The sequence below is a fragment of the Mastomys coucha genome, unplaced genomic scaffold (genome assembly GCF_008632895.1).
Source record: "Mastomys coucha isolate ucsf_1 unplaced genomic scaffold, UCSF_Mcou_1 pScaffold8, whole genome shotgun sequence".
NCBI classification, from domain to species: Eukaryota; Metazoa; Chordata; class Mammalia; order Rodentia; family Muridae; genus Mastomys; species Mastomys coucha.
The window spans coordinates 30,964,260-30,986,544 of record NW_022196914.1 but is presented as its reverse complement, the minus strand read 5'-3'; the positions used below and the strand labels follow the sequence as shown (position 1 = coordinate 30,986,544).

General features: G+C 46.8%; 1 protein-coding gene across 1 annotated transcript in view; it reads left to right on the top strand.

The window, feature by feature from the left end:
* Srd5a1 (steroid 5 alpha-reductase 1) overlaps nucleotides 1-22,285 on the top strand; it is a 38,234-nt gene that overhangs the window by 3,310 nt on the left and 12,639 nt on the right. Inside the window, exons 2-3 of the mRNA XM_031359930.1 lie at nucleotides 9,407-9,573; nucleotides 14,921-15,022. Coding sequence (XP_031215790.1) covers nucleotides 9,407-9,573; nucleotides 14,921-15,022 — 269 coding nt within the window. The remainder of the gene's footprint in view (nucleotides 1-9,406; nucleotides 9,574-14,920; nucleotides 15,023-22,285) is intronic.

The following is a 22,285-nucleotide window of genomic DNA, read 5'->3' as shown; positions in this document are numbered from 1 at the left end:
GGGGATGAGCTGAGACCAGTTGTAACAGTCAAACTGGACCTCTCAATTCACGGTCTGGGGTCTTAGTTCCCCCAGAGCTTGATGCAAGTGTAACATGTGACATTAGTGCCAGCACTAATATCTAGCAGTGAGAATATATGCATGATGTATCTCAAACAGGAGTGCAGCACAGGTGTACTCGTAGCATGCTTCACAAATGCACCACCTACTCAGTCCCCTGATAACCTGATTCATCGTTAGTTTTACTTTGTTTCTTTCTTCCCATTCTGGGGCAATCCGGCTAATCAACTCAAGGGGAAGAAAATTATTCTCCCACAGAAAATTTTTTTCTCATACAAAAATAACCCATTGTTCTGTTTAAGTTTTCTTACCCAAAACTCAGCCTTGTAACCATCATCCTCTTGAGGGCTATCTCTTGTATTTGATGGTCCCTTTCCACCTTGCTTATATTTCCCTCTTTACGTTCATATCTTGTACATCTTATTTTTTAAACCCTCCAAAGTAGACAAAAATCAGTCTACTTCTCACTAAAAGAACGTGTCTTATGTTCAGTTCTGTTCTTCTTTTTGTTTTCCTACCCACCCCCAAACTCTTCAGTTTGATTATTCTTGTGCCCTGTATATATGATACTTAATGACACAGAGCTGGTGAAGGCAGAAATTGCCAAGGTTGAAACTCTCTTGTAGACCGGTGTGTTTGCTGCAAATATATGTTTGACCATTGTGAAGTGTTTTAAAGTGGTCATGCATATTGCTACACAATAAATAGTTCTTTGTATGGAATTTAACAAGCTCGGGGGACCTAAATTTACATTTAGCTATTGGCATTTCAGAAATTTCACTTAACTTGAAAATTACTAAATTCTCGGTGCCTTACCTGCATAAAGAGTTGAATTTGATCCCCAGGAGAGGAGAAAAAGAGAGGATGAAAATGAGGAGAACTAAATCCATCTCACTCAGACTTCCTTGGCGTACTATATAATTTAGTTCACCTATATGGGTGTGATGACGTACTTACTCCTTTATCTCAGCACTCTGAGGTCGAACCCAGAGAGCCTGAAAATTTTTTTTTCAACTTACATGGAAAATTCACTTTATTTATTTATGTATTTATTTACTTATTTATTTTTGGTTTTCTGAGACGGGTTTCTCTGGATAGCCCTAGCTGTCCTGGAACTCACTCTGTAGTCCAGGCCTTGAACTCAAGAGATCCACCAGCCTCTACCTCCTGAGTGTTAGGATTAAAGGCCTGTGCCAGCACACCCAACTGCAAAATTCATTTCTCTATCTTAGGGTTTCCATTGCTGGGAAGACATACCATGAACAGGGCAACTCTAATAAGTGAAAATATTTAATTGAGGCTGGCTTACAGTTTCAGGATTTTAGTCCATTATGGTCCATGGCAGGATGCAGGCAGACATGATGCTGGAGAAGGAGCTGAGAGTTGATTCATAGGCAGCAGAAAGAGACTGTGTCACCGGACATAGCTTGAGTCACCGGACATAGCTCAAAACCTGCCCCTAAAGTGACAATCACACCTCCTAAGAGTGCCACTCCTTATGGACAAGCATTGAAACACATGAGTCTGTGGGGGCCATAGACTCATTCACTATTCAAACCATTACAATCCCATCTACAATTCCCTAACTTCATTAAGAGCCATACCTAGATCACCTGTGAAAAATGAGCTGTCAAACAAACAGTCACCATCTCAAGTTCAAAGTCAACCTGGGCTACACAGTGGGACCCTGTCTCAAAAAAACAGAGAACATACAGTGCTGTGCTGGGTGGTCCTTTTGAAACAAAACATTATTTGTAAAATTAAGCGTATTAAGCGTATTAGTGCAAGGTCTCCTGCCCAGAAGCAAGGAAGTCACTGAGAAGGGCTGTCCTTTTGACACACAGACAAGCAGAGAGCACAATGTCAGAAGCCCTGAGAGAGTTAAGGCACACAAGGCAGAGTGGGAATCCCTTCTCACCTGTCTCAGAAAAGGGACCTGAGGACACAGGCCTGCAGCCAGGTTGTCCCTGACTCGCCAGCAGCAAGAGGAAGAAAAGCAGGACTCTGAGAATGTGAGGGGGGGGGGGGGGCACATCTGCTGAAGTGTCCCTGACTTACAGGTGGAGACACATGCATCTTGAGCTCCCTGGTGCCCCAGCCCTGGAGAAGCAAGAGTGGCACCTCCTTTCCCTGGAATCCAGACACACTAGGAGGCCTTAGGTGACACGTCTGTCTCTCTGTGTAGCAAATGAGAAGAATCAACTGTGAGGGAAGGCAGCGGTTACTCTGGTCTGGCAGTCTTTTTTTTCTCTCTTTCTTTTTCCTTCTCTAGACAGGGTTTCTCTCTGTGTAGCCCTGGCTGTCCTGGAACTCACTCTGTAGACCAGGCTGGCCTTGAACTCGGAAATCCACCTACCTCTGCCTCCTGAGTGCTAGGACTAAAGGCATGCACCCCCACCAGTCCCGCCAAGCTTGGTCTGGGATTCTAACAATTGTTTGTTTTTACACTTTTTATAAATAAATGCTTCCAAAATGTTTTCTTTTAAACATATATATATGAAAAGTTAAAGCCCTTCACGCCTGAGATCTTAAACCTTTCACAGATACCGAGAGCTCTCCCTGGCCAGCCAGGCAGGGGAAGCAGGCTGAGAATCCTGAGCACATCTCTCAGTTTGCCAACAAACTTCAGAACACTTCACTAGTCAGATATGCTTAAAACATGGAATAGAAGAGGTTTGGGTTAAATACTGTTTAAAAAGATGTTATGTGTCTGAATATTTGCCTGCATGTATGTCTTCTCTGTACCACCACGGGTGCAGTACCGAAGATGTCCGATACACCGAAACAAATGGCTGAGCATTGCAAGCTTCCGTGTGGATGGATCTCTCTGAACCACCTCTCCAGCCTCTTCATTATTACTGTGTTGGTTTGGTTGAGCCATAGTTTGTAAGTTAGCCTCAGATGAGTTGCATAAAGGATTTTTGCCTTAAAACACAATCTGCGGGGGCTGGAGAGATGGCTCAATGGTTAAGAGCACTGACTGCTATTCTAAAAGTCCTGAGTTCAAATCCCAGCAGCCACATAGTGGCTCACAACCACCTTTGTAATGAGATCTTGCCGGGCGATGGTGGCGCACACCTTCAATCCCAGCTCTTGGGAGGCAGAGGCAGGTGGATTTCTGAGTTCGAGGCCAGCCTGGTCTACAGAGTTCCAGGACAGCCAGGGCTATACAGAGAAACCCTGTCTTGAAACAAACAAACAACAACAAAAAAAAAAAAACACACAATCTGCAACAGGTGTACCTGTGTAACACACAAAAATCAGAGAGCTCTTGTTTTAGAATATTTATTAATCATGCATCAGAAAATACCGATGTTCATTAAAAGGACTGAATCCAGCTTTTATTTCTGACAAAATGGGATAAGCTTCAGCTTCAGGCCTTTCCTTTTTCTTAATAAGTAATCAACCAAAACAAACCATTTGGGCAAAGCAGGTCCCATAGCAGCATGTTTCGTTTGGTTCTTTGATACAGGATATCATTGTGGAGCCCAGGCTGGCCTCACACTGTGAATCCTCCCGTCTTCGAGGTATACAAGCCGGCCCAGCTTTGCCTGCCTTCCTGCCTTCCTACCTGCCTGCGTCTTCTCTCTTTAAATTACTATTTCATCTTCTTTCAATGCTTTCTGAGTTTAGGGGTGAACATGTACTTGTTTACATTTTAGGTAGGCCTGTTCTACAAATCCTCACACAATGCCTTGGAATTTAGTAACTTAATTTCTCGGTTTCCAGTGAACTAGTCAGTGCAGGTGGGAGGCATCTTAAAGTGTTGTTTGCAGAGTTTTGGGTTCCCATGGCCCTTGTGGCAGACAGTTAGGTTTGTTCCAGACAAAGGGATCTTTTATTATTGTTTGAGGACAGGGATTTGACCCAGACAGAAAGGCGGTTGAAGAAAGTGTCACACCTATTTCACCACCCTAAGCTATGGGTAGTGAAGCCAGACAAACTGATATACTTATTTCCCCCTTTGGAAGTAAATAACAAGCAGAGAGTGCCAGAAGTGGAAGCCATACACCTTTGGGGGTTACAAAGGACAGCAAGAAAATAGCAGCCCGGTCACAGGTTTTGCACATTCAAGAGAGTTGTGGTCGGGTGGGTCGGCTTTGCAGAGGCAATTGAGGAGAGAATCACAGAAAGCATTTTGAGTCAGCAATTCTTGACTCAGACGATCAGTATTACAGCGGTATCTGCCCAAGTCAAAGCACTTAGGTATCTGTCGCTTTGAGAAAACACTGGCCAGCAAGGAAGCTCATCGAAGGAAGTGCCCGTAACTAGGGATATGAGTCCATCACGCCTCGGATCGAAAACAGGAAACAGAATGTCCTCAGGTGACACATCTCTAAGCTCTCAAAACTGTCCCCAGTGAGATACTTCCTCTGGCAAGGCCATATCTCCTAAGTCTCCCCAAACAGGGATCCAAACCTTCAAATGCTGGAACTCCTACAGGAGACGTTTTTTTTTTGTCGTTCAAACCACCACAGCCAAGTTGTAAAAACATCTTGTAGAAACAGTCTTCTGTTCACCTGTCTGTTTTGTAAGGCGGCTATTGTGCAAGTCACACTTGCAGCAGAGCCTTTTTTGCGAGTACTTGTTCACAGGCTTAGTGCATGCGACAGGCCTGTTCTCCCTCATTACCTTGCACACTGAGTTATCAGTACTTTCACTGTTATTTGTATTTGGCAGAGACAGGGTCCCACTGTATGGCCCTGGCCTGCCTGGAATTTGATATGTACAACAGGCTCAACAGGCTGGCCTGGAACTCACAGAGATCCTCCTGCCTCTGCCTGCAGAGTGCTGAGATTAAAGGCATGTGCCGCCACACTTGGCTTTATCTGTTTTGTTTTGTTTTGCTTGTTTGTTTTTCTTTAATAGAGTTTGACAAAACAGCACATTCTGAGTCTGCCTGCTATCATAGGGTTATCCCAACAGCATCCTTTTTTGGAGATAAATGCCTACACTGTACAGGATTTCCCACCAATAACATGAGCTATTTCTTCCTGATGCCTTTTCATGTAGGACTGGCATTCCTGATAGTCTACTGTCTGAAGCTCACACAGTACTGGCACATCCAAGGGCTTGATAAATGCGAAGAGGTTCTGCTTCACCTTTTATACATGCGGGCCTGTCCGTGTGTGTATTCTTCCAGGCCTGATGCCAGTGAAGAGCTTCTGAAAACACACGGTTTAGAAACAAAGGCAGTGCTCTCTTAAAATTTCACTTAGCGTTCTGGGTCCAAGCCTTTGGATTCGAAACACCAGGATTAATCCGTAGGCAATGAGAGAACAGAGGCAGCCCTGCAAAAGCAAAGACCACCTCCAGAGTGGCAGAGGCTGAGCAGGCCCTTCGGTAGGGAGGAGACCCTGAGCGCCTCAGCCAAGTGGCCACCTCGGGCTGCTGGTTTGGGGACTGGTGGCACTAGAGTCCAGATATCAGTGGCTTCACTCATGTATTTGTTTTTATTCCATTTAAATTGAAATTAAAATTTAATTAGTTAACTTTAATTAATTAAGTTTCATTAATTTAAATTAAATTAGCATTCAAAATAATGATCGGTTGCATGACCGCACTGTTGGTCATCCTTCTCCGCTTGCCTCCCCTCTCTCTCTTCTGCCACAGACTGGGGTTTCTTACAGGGTCCGAGGGACGATGGGTTCTGGCCAGGTGTGCACAGGATTCGGCTTTGACAAACAGACTCAACACAAGTCGTGTAGGATCTGAGTGTATTTCTCAAAAAATGATATGAGGCTTTTACAATCATTGCAAAAGAGAGAATGAAAACTCTGGCAGCTCAGTGGTCAGGGTACCTCTGAGGCCATCTAAAACACACTAGGTTTAAAACAACAGCCATCTCCTCTGGACTGGCGCAGCACCAGGGCTGGAGTCCCGTGTGGGGGCGGGGGAGGGGCTACGGGTGCACCAGCCAGGAGGGTAGAGGCTCGAATCTTGGAATCCTCAATGCTGAATCTCTTGAATCTCGACTGGTGCTGCACCCCCCCCCCCCCGGGGCCCAAGCGCTCTGGGCCCGGGGGGGGGGGGGGGGGGGGGGGGCTGCGGACTACATAAATCTAAGTCCTAGTCCACCTAAGTTCTGGTTCTAGTCCGAGTGCAAGCAAATCTGAATCCTGAATGTCTATTCTAGAATGCTGAATGCTGCAGACTCTCTCTCTCTCTCTCTCTCTCTCTCTCTCTCTCTCTCTCTCTCTCTCTCTCTCTCTCTCTCTCTGCTCAAGGTCCCGCCCATCCTAGGTAAAACGCCTACTATTTGAGGATTTTACTTGACCTTGCCCTGGGATAAGCCTTTCATTCTGTAAGCTTCAATGCCCTACCCACAATGCCAGAGGCAATTAGTCTGGGTGGGTAAATTCCAAGCCGAGGTTTGGAATTTTGGATCTAAGATGTTGGAACATTGGTGAAGGTCAGAGAGTAAAGTCCGATTTTGTCCAGCTGTAAATAAATCATATTTGGTGGGCACCTAGCACGCAAGTACAGGACATATCTGGGCTACCTCTGAGTTAGGGGTGCCAGGCAACAATGCGGGGGGGGGGGGTTGGGGGGGGAAGGAGACTGACTTTCCTTGAAGTTTTCAGGAGACTGACTTTCCTTGAAGTTTTTGCCTCAAACTGCTGTCATGCAAAGTGTGCGTGGCACTCTTCCTCCTCCCCCTTCCTTCCTTCTCCCCACCTCTTTCCTCTTCCCAATCTCTCCTTCTGCTTCCAAGTCCCATCTGTTCTGTCGTCTTTTTATTTCATGTGTCCCATCAATATCTTCCCCCCTCCTCAAAGTCCTCACTCTAGTTTTGGGACCTGTACCAGTACAATGTGTGTGTATGTATATGTATACATAATGATATGTATATATAAATGTGTGTATAATCTATTATAATATAATTATACATACATATATGTATGTATCATGTATATATACATACATATACATATATAAATATATAGTATTTGTCTCACTGACTCTTAGTTGCTTTGCTTAACACAAGGATCTCCAGTTCTATCCACTTTCCTGCAAAAGCCATGACTTGGTTTCTTTGTGGCTGAGTGGAAAACTGCTCCAAAACCCTTGTTTTGCCAGGTACAGTTTTTAAAACTGCTGGGAGATACTTATACGTGTGACGGAGGCTGTGGGGGAGGGAGAGACCCTTGTCACCAGACACATAGCACATTCAAGTTTTCCCAAAGATAGCCAGTTTCCATTCACCACCAAGCATCTTACTTATTTATTAAACGGTCATCTGAGCTGTATCAGCAGGTCCTGGAAGTCAACCAGGGTGGAAACAGTACTTACTGCTGCTAAGAGGACACTGCAGCCAGTCTGGCGAATTCTCCCTCGTTGGTACAAGTTGTTGTGGGTGATAAAAGGCTGAACAAGAGAGCAGTCGAAAACAGGGTCCCAGTGCCAGGCCCAGAAGTGGTGCCAACAGGTCCAGCCTGGCTCCTGTGTGACTGCACCATCACCTTGGGAATAGGAACCTGCTATGGTGCTGAAGACAAGAGGAGGAGGAAGAGAGGCAGTCAAGAGTAATGAATAGCAATAGCCTGTACTCTTTGGAAAGTCTCTTGGATTCCCTTGACCAAAAACTCAAAGGGAGGTTTCCCATGCTTGGCACTGGGAGCTTTCTTAGATAGTCTGTGGCTCTTGTGGCAAGCAAACAACACAAAGACTGATAGTCTATGGTATGCAGTTCCAGTGGTACCCTTGAAAAGTTCATGTAATTCAGTTTGGTCCATTCCTTGGTATGCACATTCCGTAATATAACCTTGCAGATGCATTTCTTCCCATTGAATATTGAATGGCAACTCCTGAGTGCCTAAAGAGATTTTTAAAACATGTTGATTCCAGCTCACGAAAAACTGGCAGAGGCAGCCTAAGTGTGGAAATTACGTCTATTACAAGTTTCCGTGGTAATGTAGATTTCGTGTTGAATTTTGGGCGCCGTGGACAATTGATAAAACAGTTGACATGACTTTAGATTCCAATGACCTTGACATTAAACTGTGGTATGTTTGCACATTGATGCAGAACATCGCCTGGGAAGTTGCTGATGATGAATCATGGAGATAGTTAGTTATCAAGTCTGCAGAAAAGCTGTTCCCAGAAGCCCCGCAGAGCGTACCAGGTGTCTGAGTGGTCTTGATCAGTGTCAGTGTCTACTCTGAGCTCAGAACAGTGCAAGGATCCCCTTCTAATCCCCTTCTAAGCCATCAGACTGCTGCGCCAGAACATAGCAGCAGGGCGGCCCATCCCTCATGCTCAGAGCAAAAGATGGTGGTGGAAGCTGCCAGTGGGTGATACTCTTCCCAGTCCAACAGATCAGGAACATCAGATGCAGCAAACAAGAGGAACACACAGAGTAGCACTTCACACTCAAAAAGACCCAGCCAGTACTTGTGACTGGTTCAGAAATTAACACTGAACTTAAAACCAGGTTGGAGAGAACTTGTTGTCTGTAATTCCAACGTCCCGGAGAAGTTACTGCTCACAGAGCATTGCCCAACACCAGAGTGCCATTCATCCCTTACTAACTTTGTGGCCTTAGCCCAAAGTAGTTAGACTGTTTATTAATCTTCTCTGTGTTTTAATCTTCTTAATTTTCTTTCCTCTTTTTGAACCTTTAATCCTGGGGATTAAACTCAAATTCTTTTTTTTTTTTAGAGATTTATTTTTGTATTATTATACATAATAAGTACAATGTAGCTGTTATCTTCAGACACACCAGAAGAGGGCATCAGATCTCATGATGGGTAGTTGTGAGCCACCGTGCGGTTGCTGGGATTTGAACTCACAACCTTCGGAAGAGCAGTCGGTGCTCTTACCCGCTGAGCCATGTCACCAGCCCCGTAAACTCAAATTCTTATGTTCATAAGATAAGTACTTTCCCAACCAAGATACCCTTCTGGCCACCAGTAAACTGCACTTTACCAGGCATATTTAAAAAAAAAATCTTTATATTTCTAATTTATTTCCATAACATTAAATGATGTGTATGTATGTCCGTCTGTGTGCACATGCTGACAGAGGCCAGGGTGTCAGGCTGCTTCGGAGGTGGTTTTAGGATGCGGAGGTGGTTTTAGGATGCGGGGATTTGTCTAGTTTTCTCTGAGTCGGTGTATCTGTTTCATGTTCTGTTTGATTGGAATCCTGAATACTATGACTGGTGAACATGCCTGAGGCATAGTTTAGTCCTTCATCTAAAAACCCTGGTTTTAGCCTAGTGTAAATCCACTGGAGTGTGAGCCAAGGGTGCCGTCTGTACACAACACACCCAAGCCACGTCAATGGACGACATAGAAGCAGACCCTCCGAGTCTCAGGTTTGTTTCTTCCTTGTGTCTCCCAAGGACACTGGTCTTCCCTGTTCTGATCAGGGGAGGGAAGCCCACCCTGCTGTTCACCTTTGTCTTGGCCTTCCTGTTCTGCACCTTCAACGGCTACTTGCAGAGCCGATACCTGAGCCAGTTTGCCGTGTATGCTGAAGACTGGGTGACCCATCCCTGTTTCCTGACAGGTGAGTGCATGCGGTTCAGCTCTTCCTCTCCTGCCCCACAGGCATCTATCAGAAAGTCCACATTAGAGAGGGGACCACAAGTCTGGCAAGGGATCCTCCTCTTCCTCCTCAAGGGATCCAGAGGGTAAGGCTGTCTCCTTGACTGCTCAAGCGTGGACAGGAGGCCTAAGGCAGGCTAGGTACCTTGCTCCTCTCATTCCTTAAGTACGTGGTGTACTTAAGGAACTTGGAAACGGCAGCAAACTACAGCAGGGTGAGGGTGCCTGGTGATGTAATGGCTGCTTCTGGCTCAGCTGTCTGTGGGCCCAGGGCTAGGAATCTAGAATGGCAAGAGAGGTTACTTCTCTCACTTATTTGCTCGTGCTCTCAAATGTTTATTTTTTTTTAATTTTTTGAGAATTTAATACATGTGTATTGTATTGCTTTTTTTAAAAAAAAAAAAATTATGTATGTGAGTATGCTGTTGCTCTCTTCAGACACATCAGAAGAGGGCATCGGATCCCATTTCAGATGGTTGTGAGCCACCATGTGGTTGCTGGAAATTGAACTCAGGACCTCTGGAAGAGCAGTTAGTGCTCTTACCTGCTGAGCCATCTCTCCGGCCCCGTGTATTGTATTTATAATCTTCCTGCCCCTCTCTCTCCCCATCCTCTGACTCTCCCATGTCTTCCCAACATCCTCTCAGACTCATGACCCCTTTTTTTTAAATTATTGTGGCACATGTACACACACACATTGTTGCTCACATGTATACGCATTTAGAGCTGACCACTTGGGATTGGATGACCTAACATGGAGCTAATCTCTAGGGAAAGTTGATTCTCCCCGTCGGTGGCCATTGGCTGCCTACAGCTCTTCATCGTGTGCTGTTTCCCCCAGCCCCATTGGCATGCCAACTGGTGTTGTCACCTCATAAAGTCTGTGTTTAGGTAACTAACTGTACTGCTGAGATTTCACGATGCACCTTCCCTGTCATGTCTAGAAAGTCATAGCATGATGTCATAGCAGGTGTCCTGGTTCTCTGGCTCTTCCAGTCTTTATCCCCACCCCACCCCCTTCCTGATATTCTCTGAAGCTTGACTGTAGTGGTTGGGTTACGGATGCATCCGTTCAAGTTGTGCACTGCACCCTCAGTTCTCTGCATGGTGAGAGCTGTAGGTTCTCTGCTGCAAGAAGAAGCTTCCTTGAAGGATGAGAGCTTCACTTAGCAGGCTGGGTTGGAGCACAGCCTATGTGACCCTAGCTAGGCCTGGGTCTCAGAATAAATCCAATTAGTCATTTTGAAGCAGCTCCTGGGACAGACATATCACGTCACCCAGAGGCACCTTTGCAGCTGGTCTGCAACCTGAGCTGCCTGTACGTTGTTTACAGACCTCTCAACTTGCCCACCATTAAATGGAAGGACCTGGAAATGGCAGTGGTGCACCCAGCAGGCAGCGAGCAGATCCCTTGCCTGTATGTGGGTTTTTCCTACAGTGCATCTGTGAGGACACAAGGAAGCTGCATGGATAGGTAGTTGTCCTTCAGCTAGTTACTGCCAGAAGCAACATTATAAGGAAAAACTTCCCTTAGCCGTAAATGTACTCGATTTGAAAGATTTGCCACTGCAAGTAACAGAGGAAGAGGATTCTCTGAACTGCAGTGATGTGCGATACGGGTGGAAGGGCTTTACCTCAGAAATGCCTGTTGCAAACTGTCAGTGTGTTCAAGGAGGCTGAGGCAGAGGGAAGGTTGTAAGAGCAAAGTGAAGGGAAGTGTGGAAGGTATTTACAAAGATAGCAACAGGGGTATTGAGTTAGCCGTAACTATTTCTGAGGCAGGCCCCTTACAGATACATCTCCTAGAAGGTGCAGTGGCTGCTGGGTAGGACTGAGTAAGGTTCTGGCAGAACCTGTGTGGTAGTTCCTACATACAGATACACATACTATACACATACTCCCCCAGCCCCACTCTATTCTTCCTACATATATACAAGCTTGCTCCCCAGTTCTACTGTTCCTACATGTACACATGCATGTTCCCTGTTCTACTGTTCCTGTACGTATATACATGCATGACCCCCTGTTCTGCTGTTCCTACATGTACACATGCATGCCCCCCACACTCTATTGTTCCTACATGTATATACAAGCATGCTCCCTCCTGCTCTACTCTTCCTATATGTACACATGCATGCCCTTCCACACTCTATTGTTCCTATATTATATACATGCATGTTCCCTCCTGCTCTACTCTTCCTATATGTATACATGCATGCCCTTCCACACTCTACTCTTCCTATATGTATACATGCATGCCCCACACACTCTATTGTTCCTACATGTACATGTGGTGCATCCCCTCTCCCGGCTCTGCTTCCTTATTTATTTCAATTAGGTTTGGCAAAAGTGGATCCATTTCAACTCTGGTAATGTATCAGTTATTACTCTCCTTACTTTGGCAAAATATAAAAGAAAAGCAGCTTAAAGAAGGAAGAGTTTATTGGGGCTCACAGTTTGAGGGTACAGCCCATCATGACAGGGGAGGCATGAGGGTAGGGGAGCGAGGTGACTGGTCACATTGAATTCACAGTCGGGGAAGCAAAGAGACATGAGTGCTACAGCTCAGCTTGCTTTCTCTTTATTCAGCTTGGGACCATGGAAGGAGCCACCATATTCAGGGTGGATCTTCCCACCCTAGTTAGAGTTGGAAGGAAAGGAGATGAGAGGATCAGAACTGAGCTCCAAGAACCTGCCGCAGCCCCCAGAGCCCATGCGCTTCTGGGAACCCTCTCAGAGGCATCCCTAGGTTTGCTTCTTCCCCAGGATATGCTACATTTTCATCCCTGTGCTACACTTGTTCCTCCACGAGTAATGAGCAGTAGCTAAGCCACAGTCTGGATACTCTCTTGTCTTAAAATTCCTTCCACCAAACAAATGAGGCCACTTCTTTTGAATTAAGCCCCATTCCAGTTCTCAGGCTATAGGCAGAATGTGCCAGTCTTTGCCACAATGTAACATAAAAGACTTCTAGCCCACCCAGTTCCTGACAGGACTAGTGTTCCCCTCTGGGATAGCATGAGGCAGGCTGTTTCTCTTGGGATTCTGGACTTTGGAACTCCCACCAGGATGGGCCAGTAAACTCTGCTTACTACAGCATCTTTCTACAGTGTCTCCAGCATGGAGTTCCAATTCCCACTGTGAGCCAGTTCCACCTGAGAGGAGCCTGGTGGTCAAGGTTACCATTGCACTGTTGCTTGCTTTTTTTTTTTTTTTAAATGTTTAGGATAGTGGATTTTGGGCGGTGGTGGAGCATGCCTTTAATCCCAGCACTTGGGAGGCAGAGACAGGCAGATTTCTGAGTTCAAGGCCAGCCTGGTCTACAGAGTGAGTTCCAGGACAGCCAGGGCTACTCAGAGAAACCCTGTCTAGAAAAGGATAGTGGATTTTTTTTTTTTAGAGATTTATTTTATTTATATGAGTACTATTTCCATACATATCAGAAGAGGGCATCAGATCCCTTTACAGATGGTTATGCTGGGAATTGAATTCAGAACCTTTGGAAGAGCAGTCAGTGCTCTTAACCACTAAGCCATCTCTCCAGCCTGTACTGCTGCTATCTTTGTAAATACTTTCCACACTCCCCTTCATTTTGCTCATATAGCAATGCTGTACCCCTTCTTTGAAGTAGTTTTGGTTGTTGTTTTTTTTCTCCTCCCTATAACAAAAATCACCATTTGAGAGGATAGCGCATCCTGCTAGGGAAGGCGTGGTAATAACTGGTCATGCTGTGTCAGCAGTTGGGAGGCAAAGGGAAGTGAACTCTGCTATCAGGCTGGCTTTCTCCTTTTATTTAGTCCACGACGCCAGGCTGTGGAACAGTGCATCTTCTCACTCCAATTAACCTGTGCAGACTTGTCCAGATGTTTGTCTCCTCTGTGTTTCTGGATCCTGTCAAGTTGACAATCAGTTTTTAAATGTCTTAGATACATTTTTTAAAAAGGCTTTTAAAATTCCACAAGTTAAATTTAGTGCGTGTCTTGGATACACACAGATGCTAGTTTTCTCCCAGTCTCAGCATTGAATAAAGCTCGTCTTTCAGAAGGGAAACGGGGTAAACACAGGATCCGGACAGTCTGCTTTCCTTTGTGACTGTTTAAAAGCCAAATCATATAGATGTACTATCTAAAATCATGTGGATGTAACATAAGAAGAACTAGTGAGTCCACTCTAATCACCAGGATACAGGAAGCCTTATCACAGCATTTGCTATGTTTAGGAAAAAACATATTTCCAGGGTCAGTGTCAGGATGAGGAAACCCAGGAGCCTGTTTCAAAGGGTCTGTTTACTATGAGAGGGCATCCTTTGGCCTGGCAAATTCAACAGTTTCCTGAGTGCACACAGTGCTGATAACAGTTGCAACACCATTTGGCCTTCACATTTTTAATATCTCAGAAAAATCAGATTTGCCTTTTAATATCAGAGTTGTTGTTGTTGTTGTTATAAAGAAGAGTTTTGGCATGTTGTCTTCCCTGGTTGAAAATAGCTGATATGATAATACATGCTTTCCATGATGACCACTTCTGCGAGCCTCTTTCCTAACCCCCATGCAGCAGCAGACACGAATGCATCTTTCTTAATGTCTGACACGTCACTTCCTAAAAACAGGAACACTCCTGAGGACTCTAAGAAACATCCCAGGGAGAAAGGCCTCCGAGGTGTTGGGTGGGGGACTACAGTGTAGTCCGTAACCCCTGGGGACGGAAGCTTAGGGGATGAGTGGCCAAGTGTCAGAGGAGAGCTGACTCGGGGGCTGGGAGCAGGTCAATGGGGTGAAAGCCAGGGACGTGCACTACAGAGCCAGAAGGAAAGGAAAGAAGAGGAGCAGAGTCACGATCGTAGGATCTGCCTACTCCCCAGGGGTAAGGTGTGTAGCCAGTAGGTATGTGCCTCTCCTTATATGGAAGGGAGACTGAGCATTTCCTCGTGCAGTTTTCCTGAGGAAAAGGGAAGGTTAGTTCCCCTGTCCAGGTCGTACGTGCAGGCTAGTTCCCCTAGCTGGGTCATACGTGCGGAGCTAGTTCTCCTGTCCAGGTCATAAGTCCTGTTCTCTGTTCCTGCCGTGGTATAAAGCACAGATTGAGACCACCAGTTAGGTCAGAGTGTTTGGGTAGAATGGATGTCCATAAGCTTGCTCAAGGAAACAGCCTACTGCCTCAGCTCGCACTGGTGCGTGTGGCTCTGCCGCCAGCCATGGCCCCCACTCAGGCTGACACCGATACAAAGGATCGTAGTGTGCTGTTCAGCTGAGCATGGCTTTCTTAAGTCCTGCCAGTTATTAACTATAATCATCTTGTTTATTCTTCAGGCTTTGCCCTGTGGTTAGTGGGCATGGTGATAAATATCCACTCAGACCACATCCTGAGGAATCTGAGAAAACCAGGGGAAACTGGATACAAAATACCCAGGGGTAAGTACGGAGGGGGACCTTGCTACGAAGTTGTTTTGCAGGCTGCCCACCTACCTTCCTTTCTCAGCTCTGCAAATTCACAGCCTCACAGCGCAGCGTTTACTACATACTGAAAGTTTTCATCCTGAACCACAATTAGGCCTGGCTTCTGAAGATGATTAAGGGGTGAAGGCTGTCAGTGTCCAGCACTGGGACAGAATGGCTTCTTCTATCAAATCTCCCTCTTTAAAAACTATAAAAAATATTGGATGAAAAAAAATTTTTTTATTTAGAAAAACCTTTAAAAATACATTAAGTGTACTGCCTGGGAAAGCAGTCATGTGCCAACAACATCTGAGTGTGTGGTAGATTTCAAAGAATAAGGTGTGACCGTGTATGACCGGTACCCCTTCCTCTTCACTTATAGCCCAAACCTATGACCCTCAGTCCATCTGAGAGCTCGGAGCTGTGGGTTATGTTTCCTGTGGTCTAGGTGTGGTGCATCCAATGACCTGGCTATAAAGCCCCGGAGGCACCTGCCTTCACCACATCGGTACAGCCCTCACTGCAGTATCATGCCCAGAGGAAGGGACGTTCAAAAGTTGTGGGTCCCATGAGGAACTAGAGCACTATGTGTAAGAGTTCCACTGACCTGGAGGACTGGATAGGTGCAGGTTTTAAAGTGGGGGTGTAACTGATAGGTAAACTAGGAGAGTTTTGTGGGTGAACCTAAAACATTGATAGAGAAAGCGTGTAAGGTTGATTAATAACAAAAATAAGATATACTTCACTCCAAAAGCAATAAAATAAACTACACCAAATTTCAAATTGCTGCTAACCCCCAAGAGCCAGGAAGCAGCAGAGCCAGCCCTGGAGTTCCAGTCGTGCGATAGGCTACTGTGTGACTTTTCCTGAGGAGGTTATGAACAACTATCCGTTCCCCCAAGGCAGGGCACTGATGACAACTGCCCGAAGAAAGGATTCTACTCCAGTGTACAATAGTGAGCAGGTGGGTTGGATGGTGTGGCTTACGGAAGCATGGGTGACTCAGAGGTAGCTGGGCCCGCACAACCCACCCCAGCCCAGCCCGGGTAGTGACTCACAAAAGCCACATTTCTGGAATACCCTGTCTGACTTGCCCACTGGCCGCTTGGTGGGTCAGAGAGTCTCTCCTCCCTCCAGTGACTATTGCCTTTCTAGTTATGAGAGGTGCCCTGTCAACCCTATCGCTTTCAGGACATTCCTGAGTCATGTAAGCGTGCTGGGGTAATTTCTTGGTTGCATGCTCTCCTCTGTGTCCAAAGGTTTCAGTTTGAAACAACTTGCGTATGGTGGGGAAATGAGATCTGAGGGATGGGAGAAGCCGCTGAGGTTGTGAGCACTTGTGAGCTTCACAGCAGAGTCATGGGAGGTGGATGCAGGGCGCAGACAGAAAGATGCAGGAAGTACCCAAAGCCATGGAAGTGGCAGGTTCAAGGAACAGCACATCTAAGAGACTTAGCACACCTCTCTTGTCACTACAACCAGTTACTGATCAGAGAGTAACTTAAGGAAGAAGGATTTGTTTTGACTTGCAGTTGAGAGGGTACTGGGAAGCATGGCAGAATGTCACAGGTGGAACAAATGCCTCACCCCTCGGGGATCAGGAATGGGCTAGAAATATTCTGAAGGTCTACCCACCTTGACAACCACTTTCTCCTAAAAGTTCTATAAGCTGCCCAAATGGTGCCAGGAACTGGGGACCAAGTTTTCAGACACATGAGTCTATGGGGGACAATTCACTGATGCTCATAAAGTCCAGAGAGACAGTAGGATCCCAGAGGAGGTGCTGCCTAGCCGGTGTGGTCACATGGAAGCCCAGAGGCACTCCGTATACAGCAGCCTGTCCCATTCACGGCAGAGATGCCATCCAGATGTGCGCCCCTTTCCCTTCAAGTTTCTTTTTTTTCATTCAAAATTCTCACCATATATTCATGGCTGGCTTAGAACTTGTTCTGTAGACCAGGCTGCTCCCAAGGGACTCCCCCACCCCCGCTCCGGCTTCCCAAAGATTGGTATCAAAGGCATGTGCCATCATGCCCAGCTTTTCTCATTTCTTGATGCCAGTTGCAGATTTATGTCCTAACCCAACATATTCAAACCAGAAGATCAAGAGAGAGAAAGTGAGGACACCTTTGCAGACACTCTGTTGAGGAAACAGCAGCAGAACCTGTCTGAACAGGAACGCCTCCCAGAGAGCAGAGGAAGCTGCAGATGATGTCCCAGTGCAGTTTGTCTTTGGGCCCAGGAGTGAAGGGCCTGCAGCATCAGAGCCCATTGACTGAAGGCTAGCAGAGTGCTGCAGCCTTCATCCCGCAGTGAGGACTAACCACCCCCTGTCTGCAGCAGCACATCCCCAGAGGCCTCCACTGCCCATAGGACAAGCCATCAGCTGCACCGGACAGTCCTCTGCTTCGTGGCTGCTCAGATCTTTGAGGGGACCCTGAGGAGGAAACAGGCTTTTGCCCTAGCATTCTTTATATGTTCTCTGTTGGTAGTTTTGAAGACCCAGGGCACCAGGGATGAGGTGTGAACAGCTCTGAGTCTTTTTGTTTGTTTGTTTGTTTGTTTTTCCGAGACAGGGTTTCTCTGTGTAGCTCTGGCTGTCCTGGAACTCACTCTGTAGACCAGGCTGGCCTCGAACTCAGAAATCTGCCTGCCTCTGCCTCCCAAGTGCTGGGATTAAAGGCATGCGCCACCACCACCCGGCACCAGCTCTGAGTCTTAAACTCACCCCCTTACCACACAGCTCTGGATTTCAAGAGGCTCTTTGAATATGACCCTTGGCAAGGCCACATTTTCTCCTACATGGGATCTGTGTTCAGTGACTTGAGTCAAGCCCTGCAGAATCACTTACCAGAGCTGACAGTTACAGTGGTGTCACTGGCCAAGACCAAGTGAGCTTGTTTGGCGGGTTGGTGGCAGAATCGGGAGTAGATAATGGAGATAGGATCCCAGTATGGAGATATGGAGATATGGAGATAGGATCACACATGCAGGTACAGAGACTCATGCAACTTGGACAAAGGGCAACCACTGTGGGCTATAGGTAACATGACAAGCCACAGTTTCATTTTGTTCAATTAATATATTTAAAGAACAGATAAAAGCTTGATTAGCCGGTTAGGAGGTCCTAGGGATCCACCTGCCTCCATCTCTCCAGATCTGAGATTATAAGCATGTGCTCCTTGTGGCCTTTACGTCGGGGCAGGAGGGGAATCAAAATCAAGTCCTTGTGCTTACAAGGCAAGTGACTGGGCCATCTGACCCACTCTTAAAATCAGCTTCATAAAATCAGCGTATATTAACGTCCTAGGCAGTGCACTCATTTGTGACATGTTATACACAGTTGTCACACACTGTCTTGTTATATGCATCCTTAACACTGCTTGTATATTAAAGGGACAGCACCTAGCAGAGTGTCTGGGATTTTTAGTCAGCTGTGTGTTCATCAGCCCCTGCCTTCACCCCCCACATGTTTCCCCCAGAAAGTCACTTCTCCACACTGGACACCAAAGAAAAGGATCACTTAAGGTCCTGTTGCAGCCCCAGCTCCAGGTTGGGGTGGCATGGCATTTGAAACGAGGCTGCAGAGGTGCCCAGTTCAAGGATTCAGACAATTTTTTTTCATTTTTTATTAACATCATCATCATCGTTGTCATTGTTGTCATGTAAGCATGTGTATGTGCAGGGGCAGACACATACCACAGCACACATGTGGAGGTCAGAGGATAACTCACGGATTCAGTTCTTCCCTGCCAACCTGAGGGTTGAACTTCGGTCATCAAGCTTGGCAACAAGCACCCTTAGCTGCCTTTGTCCACACGCCCAGACTCTAGCCCTCCTTTGCTGCATACTAGTCCTAACTCCGAGGCTCTAGTGTCTCCCGTAGACACTACCCATACCCTAAGTCCCGTGTCATATCCCTAAGACACTCTGGTTTTCATGGAGGATCTCATGTATCCTCTGCCACCGTGCCTGGCTTACAGTATCATCCCAAGAAGCAGCTAAAGCAACAAATGATCCCCACAACCTGCTGGACTCTGACCACAGATGCACGCAGGCAGGCAGTTCTAAGAACATAACCTGAAATGTGCGCATGCGTGTGTGCACACACACACATGTCATGCATACACACACATACACACACTCATACACACACATACATGCACACATACACACACATGCTTACACACATACACACACATATACCCACATACACACACATACACATGCCTGCATACACATATACACATACATCCTTGCATACACACATACGCACACCTACACACATAGGTACACACATGTACACACACACATACACACACGTGCCTGCATACACACACACACAGACACACACACACTACAATTAAACCCCTAGAATTTGAAACCCTTTCTTTTAATTGTATGTTAGGGTCACAGACCCTCCTTGCTTTCTCCCTCCCCTACCCCCTCTCTCTCCCCTCCCCCTTCTCCTCCTCCCCTCCCCCTCCCTCAGTGCTGTGTCCTTGCCCAGCTCCACAGACTTGGCCCTGACTGGGGCAGTGAGGGAATGAAGAAAACACAGGTACAGATAGTCACACAGAAGATCTTGGATTGGGACTGGACTATCTGATGGGACACCACAGCCTCCGGAAGCTTATCGTGTTTGTGATCACGTTGAACTGAGAGCTGATTCAGAGGTGGGGTGTACGAAGTACAGCTGGATCCAGGAGGGAGGTTTAACTGGTCTTGATTGGAGGTTTCCATAAGGGAGCAGTCCGGGCTGTAAATATCTGTGGAGAGAAAGCTATGGTAGACATTTTCTACACACACTGTCAGTGACCATGCACTGACCAGAGAAAGGCTTTCCATCCCTCTGAGCCTCAGCCAGGGAAGACATTGCCACTCCCATAGGACTGAGACCCAAGGCACACACTCACTCAAGGCTTCCTGGGCCCCTACACCTTGGACAAAGAATTAAGAAGCCCCACTGTGCTGTGCCTTTGTACCGCAAGATAAATGTATAGTCCTACCCAGTACCTTGAGTCTAGATTTGGCTAAACCAGATGATATGGAACTTCCTCATCAATCCTGAAAATCTGTAAGAGTCAGATGATTCCCACCGTGTTTGGGGATTGGAAGGTTTTTCCTTCTGGCCTCTGTTATGCTAATCATGGCAGCTGTTTCTCCAGTCATGCTCCCCCCACCCCCCATCTCTCCACTGTTACTAGGCATTCTCTGGTAATACAGCTCATCTGGAAGGGTGAGCCCCTGTCTGCTCCTCTCCTGAGCCAGCCTGGGGCATCTGACCCATAGTCTCCATTACAACAACTTCTTCTGAAAAGTATGCCACCTCTGCCACCTTGGCTTTCCCTCAGGGCACTCATGTGTTTCGGTTGCTGACCAGAGTCTGTCTGTGGGCATCTGTGGTTTCTGGCAGTGGTTTTCCGACTTGGGAGGTGAACACTTTTTTAAAACAAGTTCCACCTTGTTAAAACAGCAGCCTCTCCATGGAGCTGCGGGTGGGAACCTGGAACAGAACACACCAGGGCCTTGTAGCACACTCCGGTGTTCATCACTCACCACAGTTACAAAGTGTCCAACCCGCTTCCACCCCGCCTGCCTCAGTTGCTTTCACATGCTGGCCATTTTGCTGTCCCTCCATGGGGTCTTTGCTGAAGCCTCGTCCCTTGTACACCGCATGCACAGTAACTTCTGCTGGACTGTCATCAGAAAGGCCTACTCCCTAGCATAATGAGTCCCTTCTACCCCATCTCGCTACCCTTCCTCTCCTGGCCCTATAGTCTCTTCATGTTGTGTGACATCTCTCCTTTGTTTATGTAGGAGTTCATGACTCTGAATGGGGGGAAGTGAGTCTGTACTTTGTCCTCACTGTTGGCCATTGGCTCCATATCAGCTCATCACTGAGCTAGCTCCTGTTTGGCTTATTATTCTGCGTTCCCTGTGGCTGAGTGCGTCACCTCTGTAACTATAGACTTGTCGGAGAAGCAGACAGGCATGGATACAGGGATTCTGCCCCTTCCAAAGTTGTGGTTGAAGGAGTCCAGCTTGTAGCAAAGGCATCTATCTCAATGGATAATGGTTAATAAGAACCTCCTAATTCTGTAAATCTCTGTTTTGGTTGAGCTGAGACGATTCCAGTAACTTTGGTTCCTAGAAGTAAATTAACCTGTGTCTTTAGACTTTGTGGCTGCCCTGCCTCCATGAACTTGCCAGTATGCAGTAATGGCCAACCGACAGAGAGTCATTTATTGATCGTCATTCTTTAACTCACTACTCCTGGGTTACACCTAGCAGTGGCCAACCACAGGCCAAACAGGGAAGCTCTCACCTTTCTCTCCTGCCTTCCACTCCCTCGGAGGTATTACAAACCTCAGTGTGTTAATGAACTCTGATTCTTACCAACCCCTCCCTAGGTTTTTTCCCCCTAATAAGCCTTAAGTACCGTACTGTCACTGTTGTTGTAAGTTTTTCCTGCCTGGACCGTCTCTCCTCACTGCAGCGTACCTCTGCTTCTTCCTCTCCCATTCCTGTGTCCAACCCGCAGGCCCCTTTCCCTTGGAGCGCTCTCTGCCTGCCTCTTCCCTTTGAGCTCCTCGCATCCCCCTACCCCCACAGCTGACTTGACCGTGGCTGAGCATTGAGTTTTTTCCACTTCTCCAGAAGCTTCTTTTCTAATCATCGTACACACGCAGACAACTCAGAAACTGTGGTGCCTGTTGGAGAGCTCCCCCAGACAGAACTGTGGGTCTCCCCGAAGTGAGGCAGCAAAGTGGCCTCTGTCCTCTGGCTAAACAGAGCTGTTGGCTGGGGGACACATCTTCCTTTTCTATTGGAAAGACTCTCATCCCTCCTTGCAGGCATGGCCCAACAATCCTCTAACTAGATACTTTTTGGCATGTCTCCTCAAGATCTTTCTACCAAAGCAGAGCGTGGCTGAAGTGTTGCGTGGCTGCTGGTGGCCAGAGGGTAATAGGTTTAACTTGCACACGGAAGAAGTCCTCACATCCTAGGTTTCCTTCTCTCAGGCCTTCCTTTCTCTTCGCCTCTCAGGTTCTCCTCCATATAAACCCTCCTGTCAGTCTCCCAGATGTGCCCCACTTCTCCATAAACCACCGCCTATCCTAACATACAGGATGCGCTTTCCAAAATCTGTTGCTAAAATCTACTACAGAAAAGAGCTGTTTCCAAATCCTGCTGACAGAGGACAACAGTTATCCTGTTTGAGTGACTTTCTGTTTT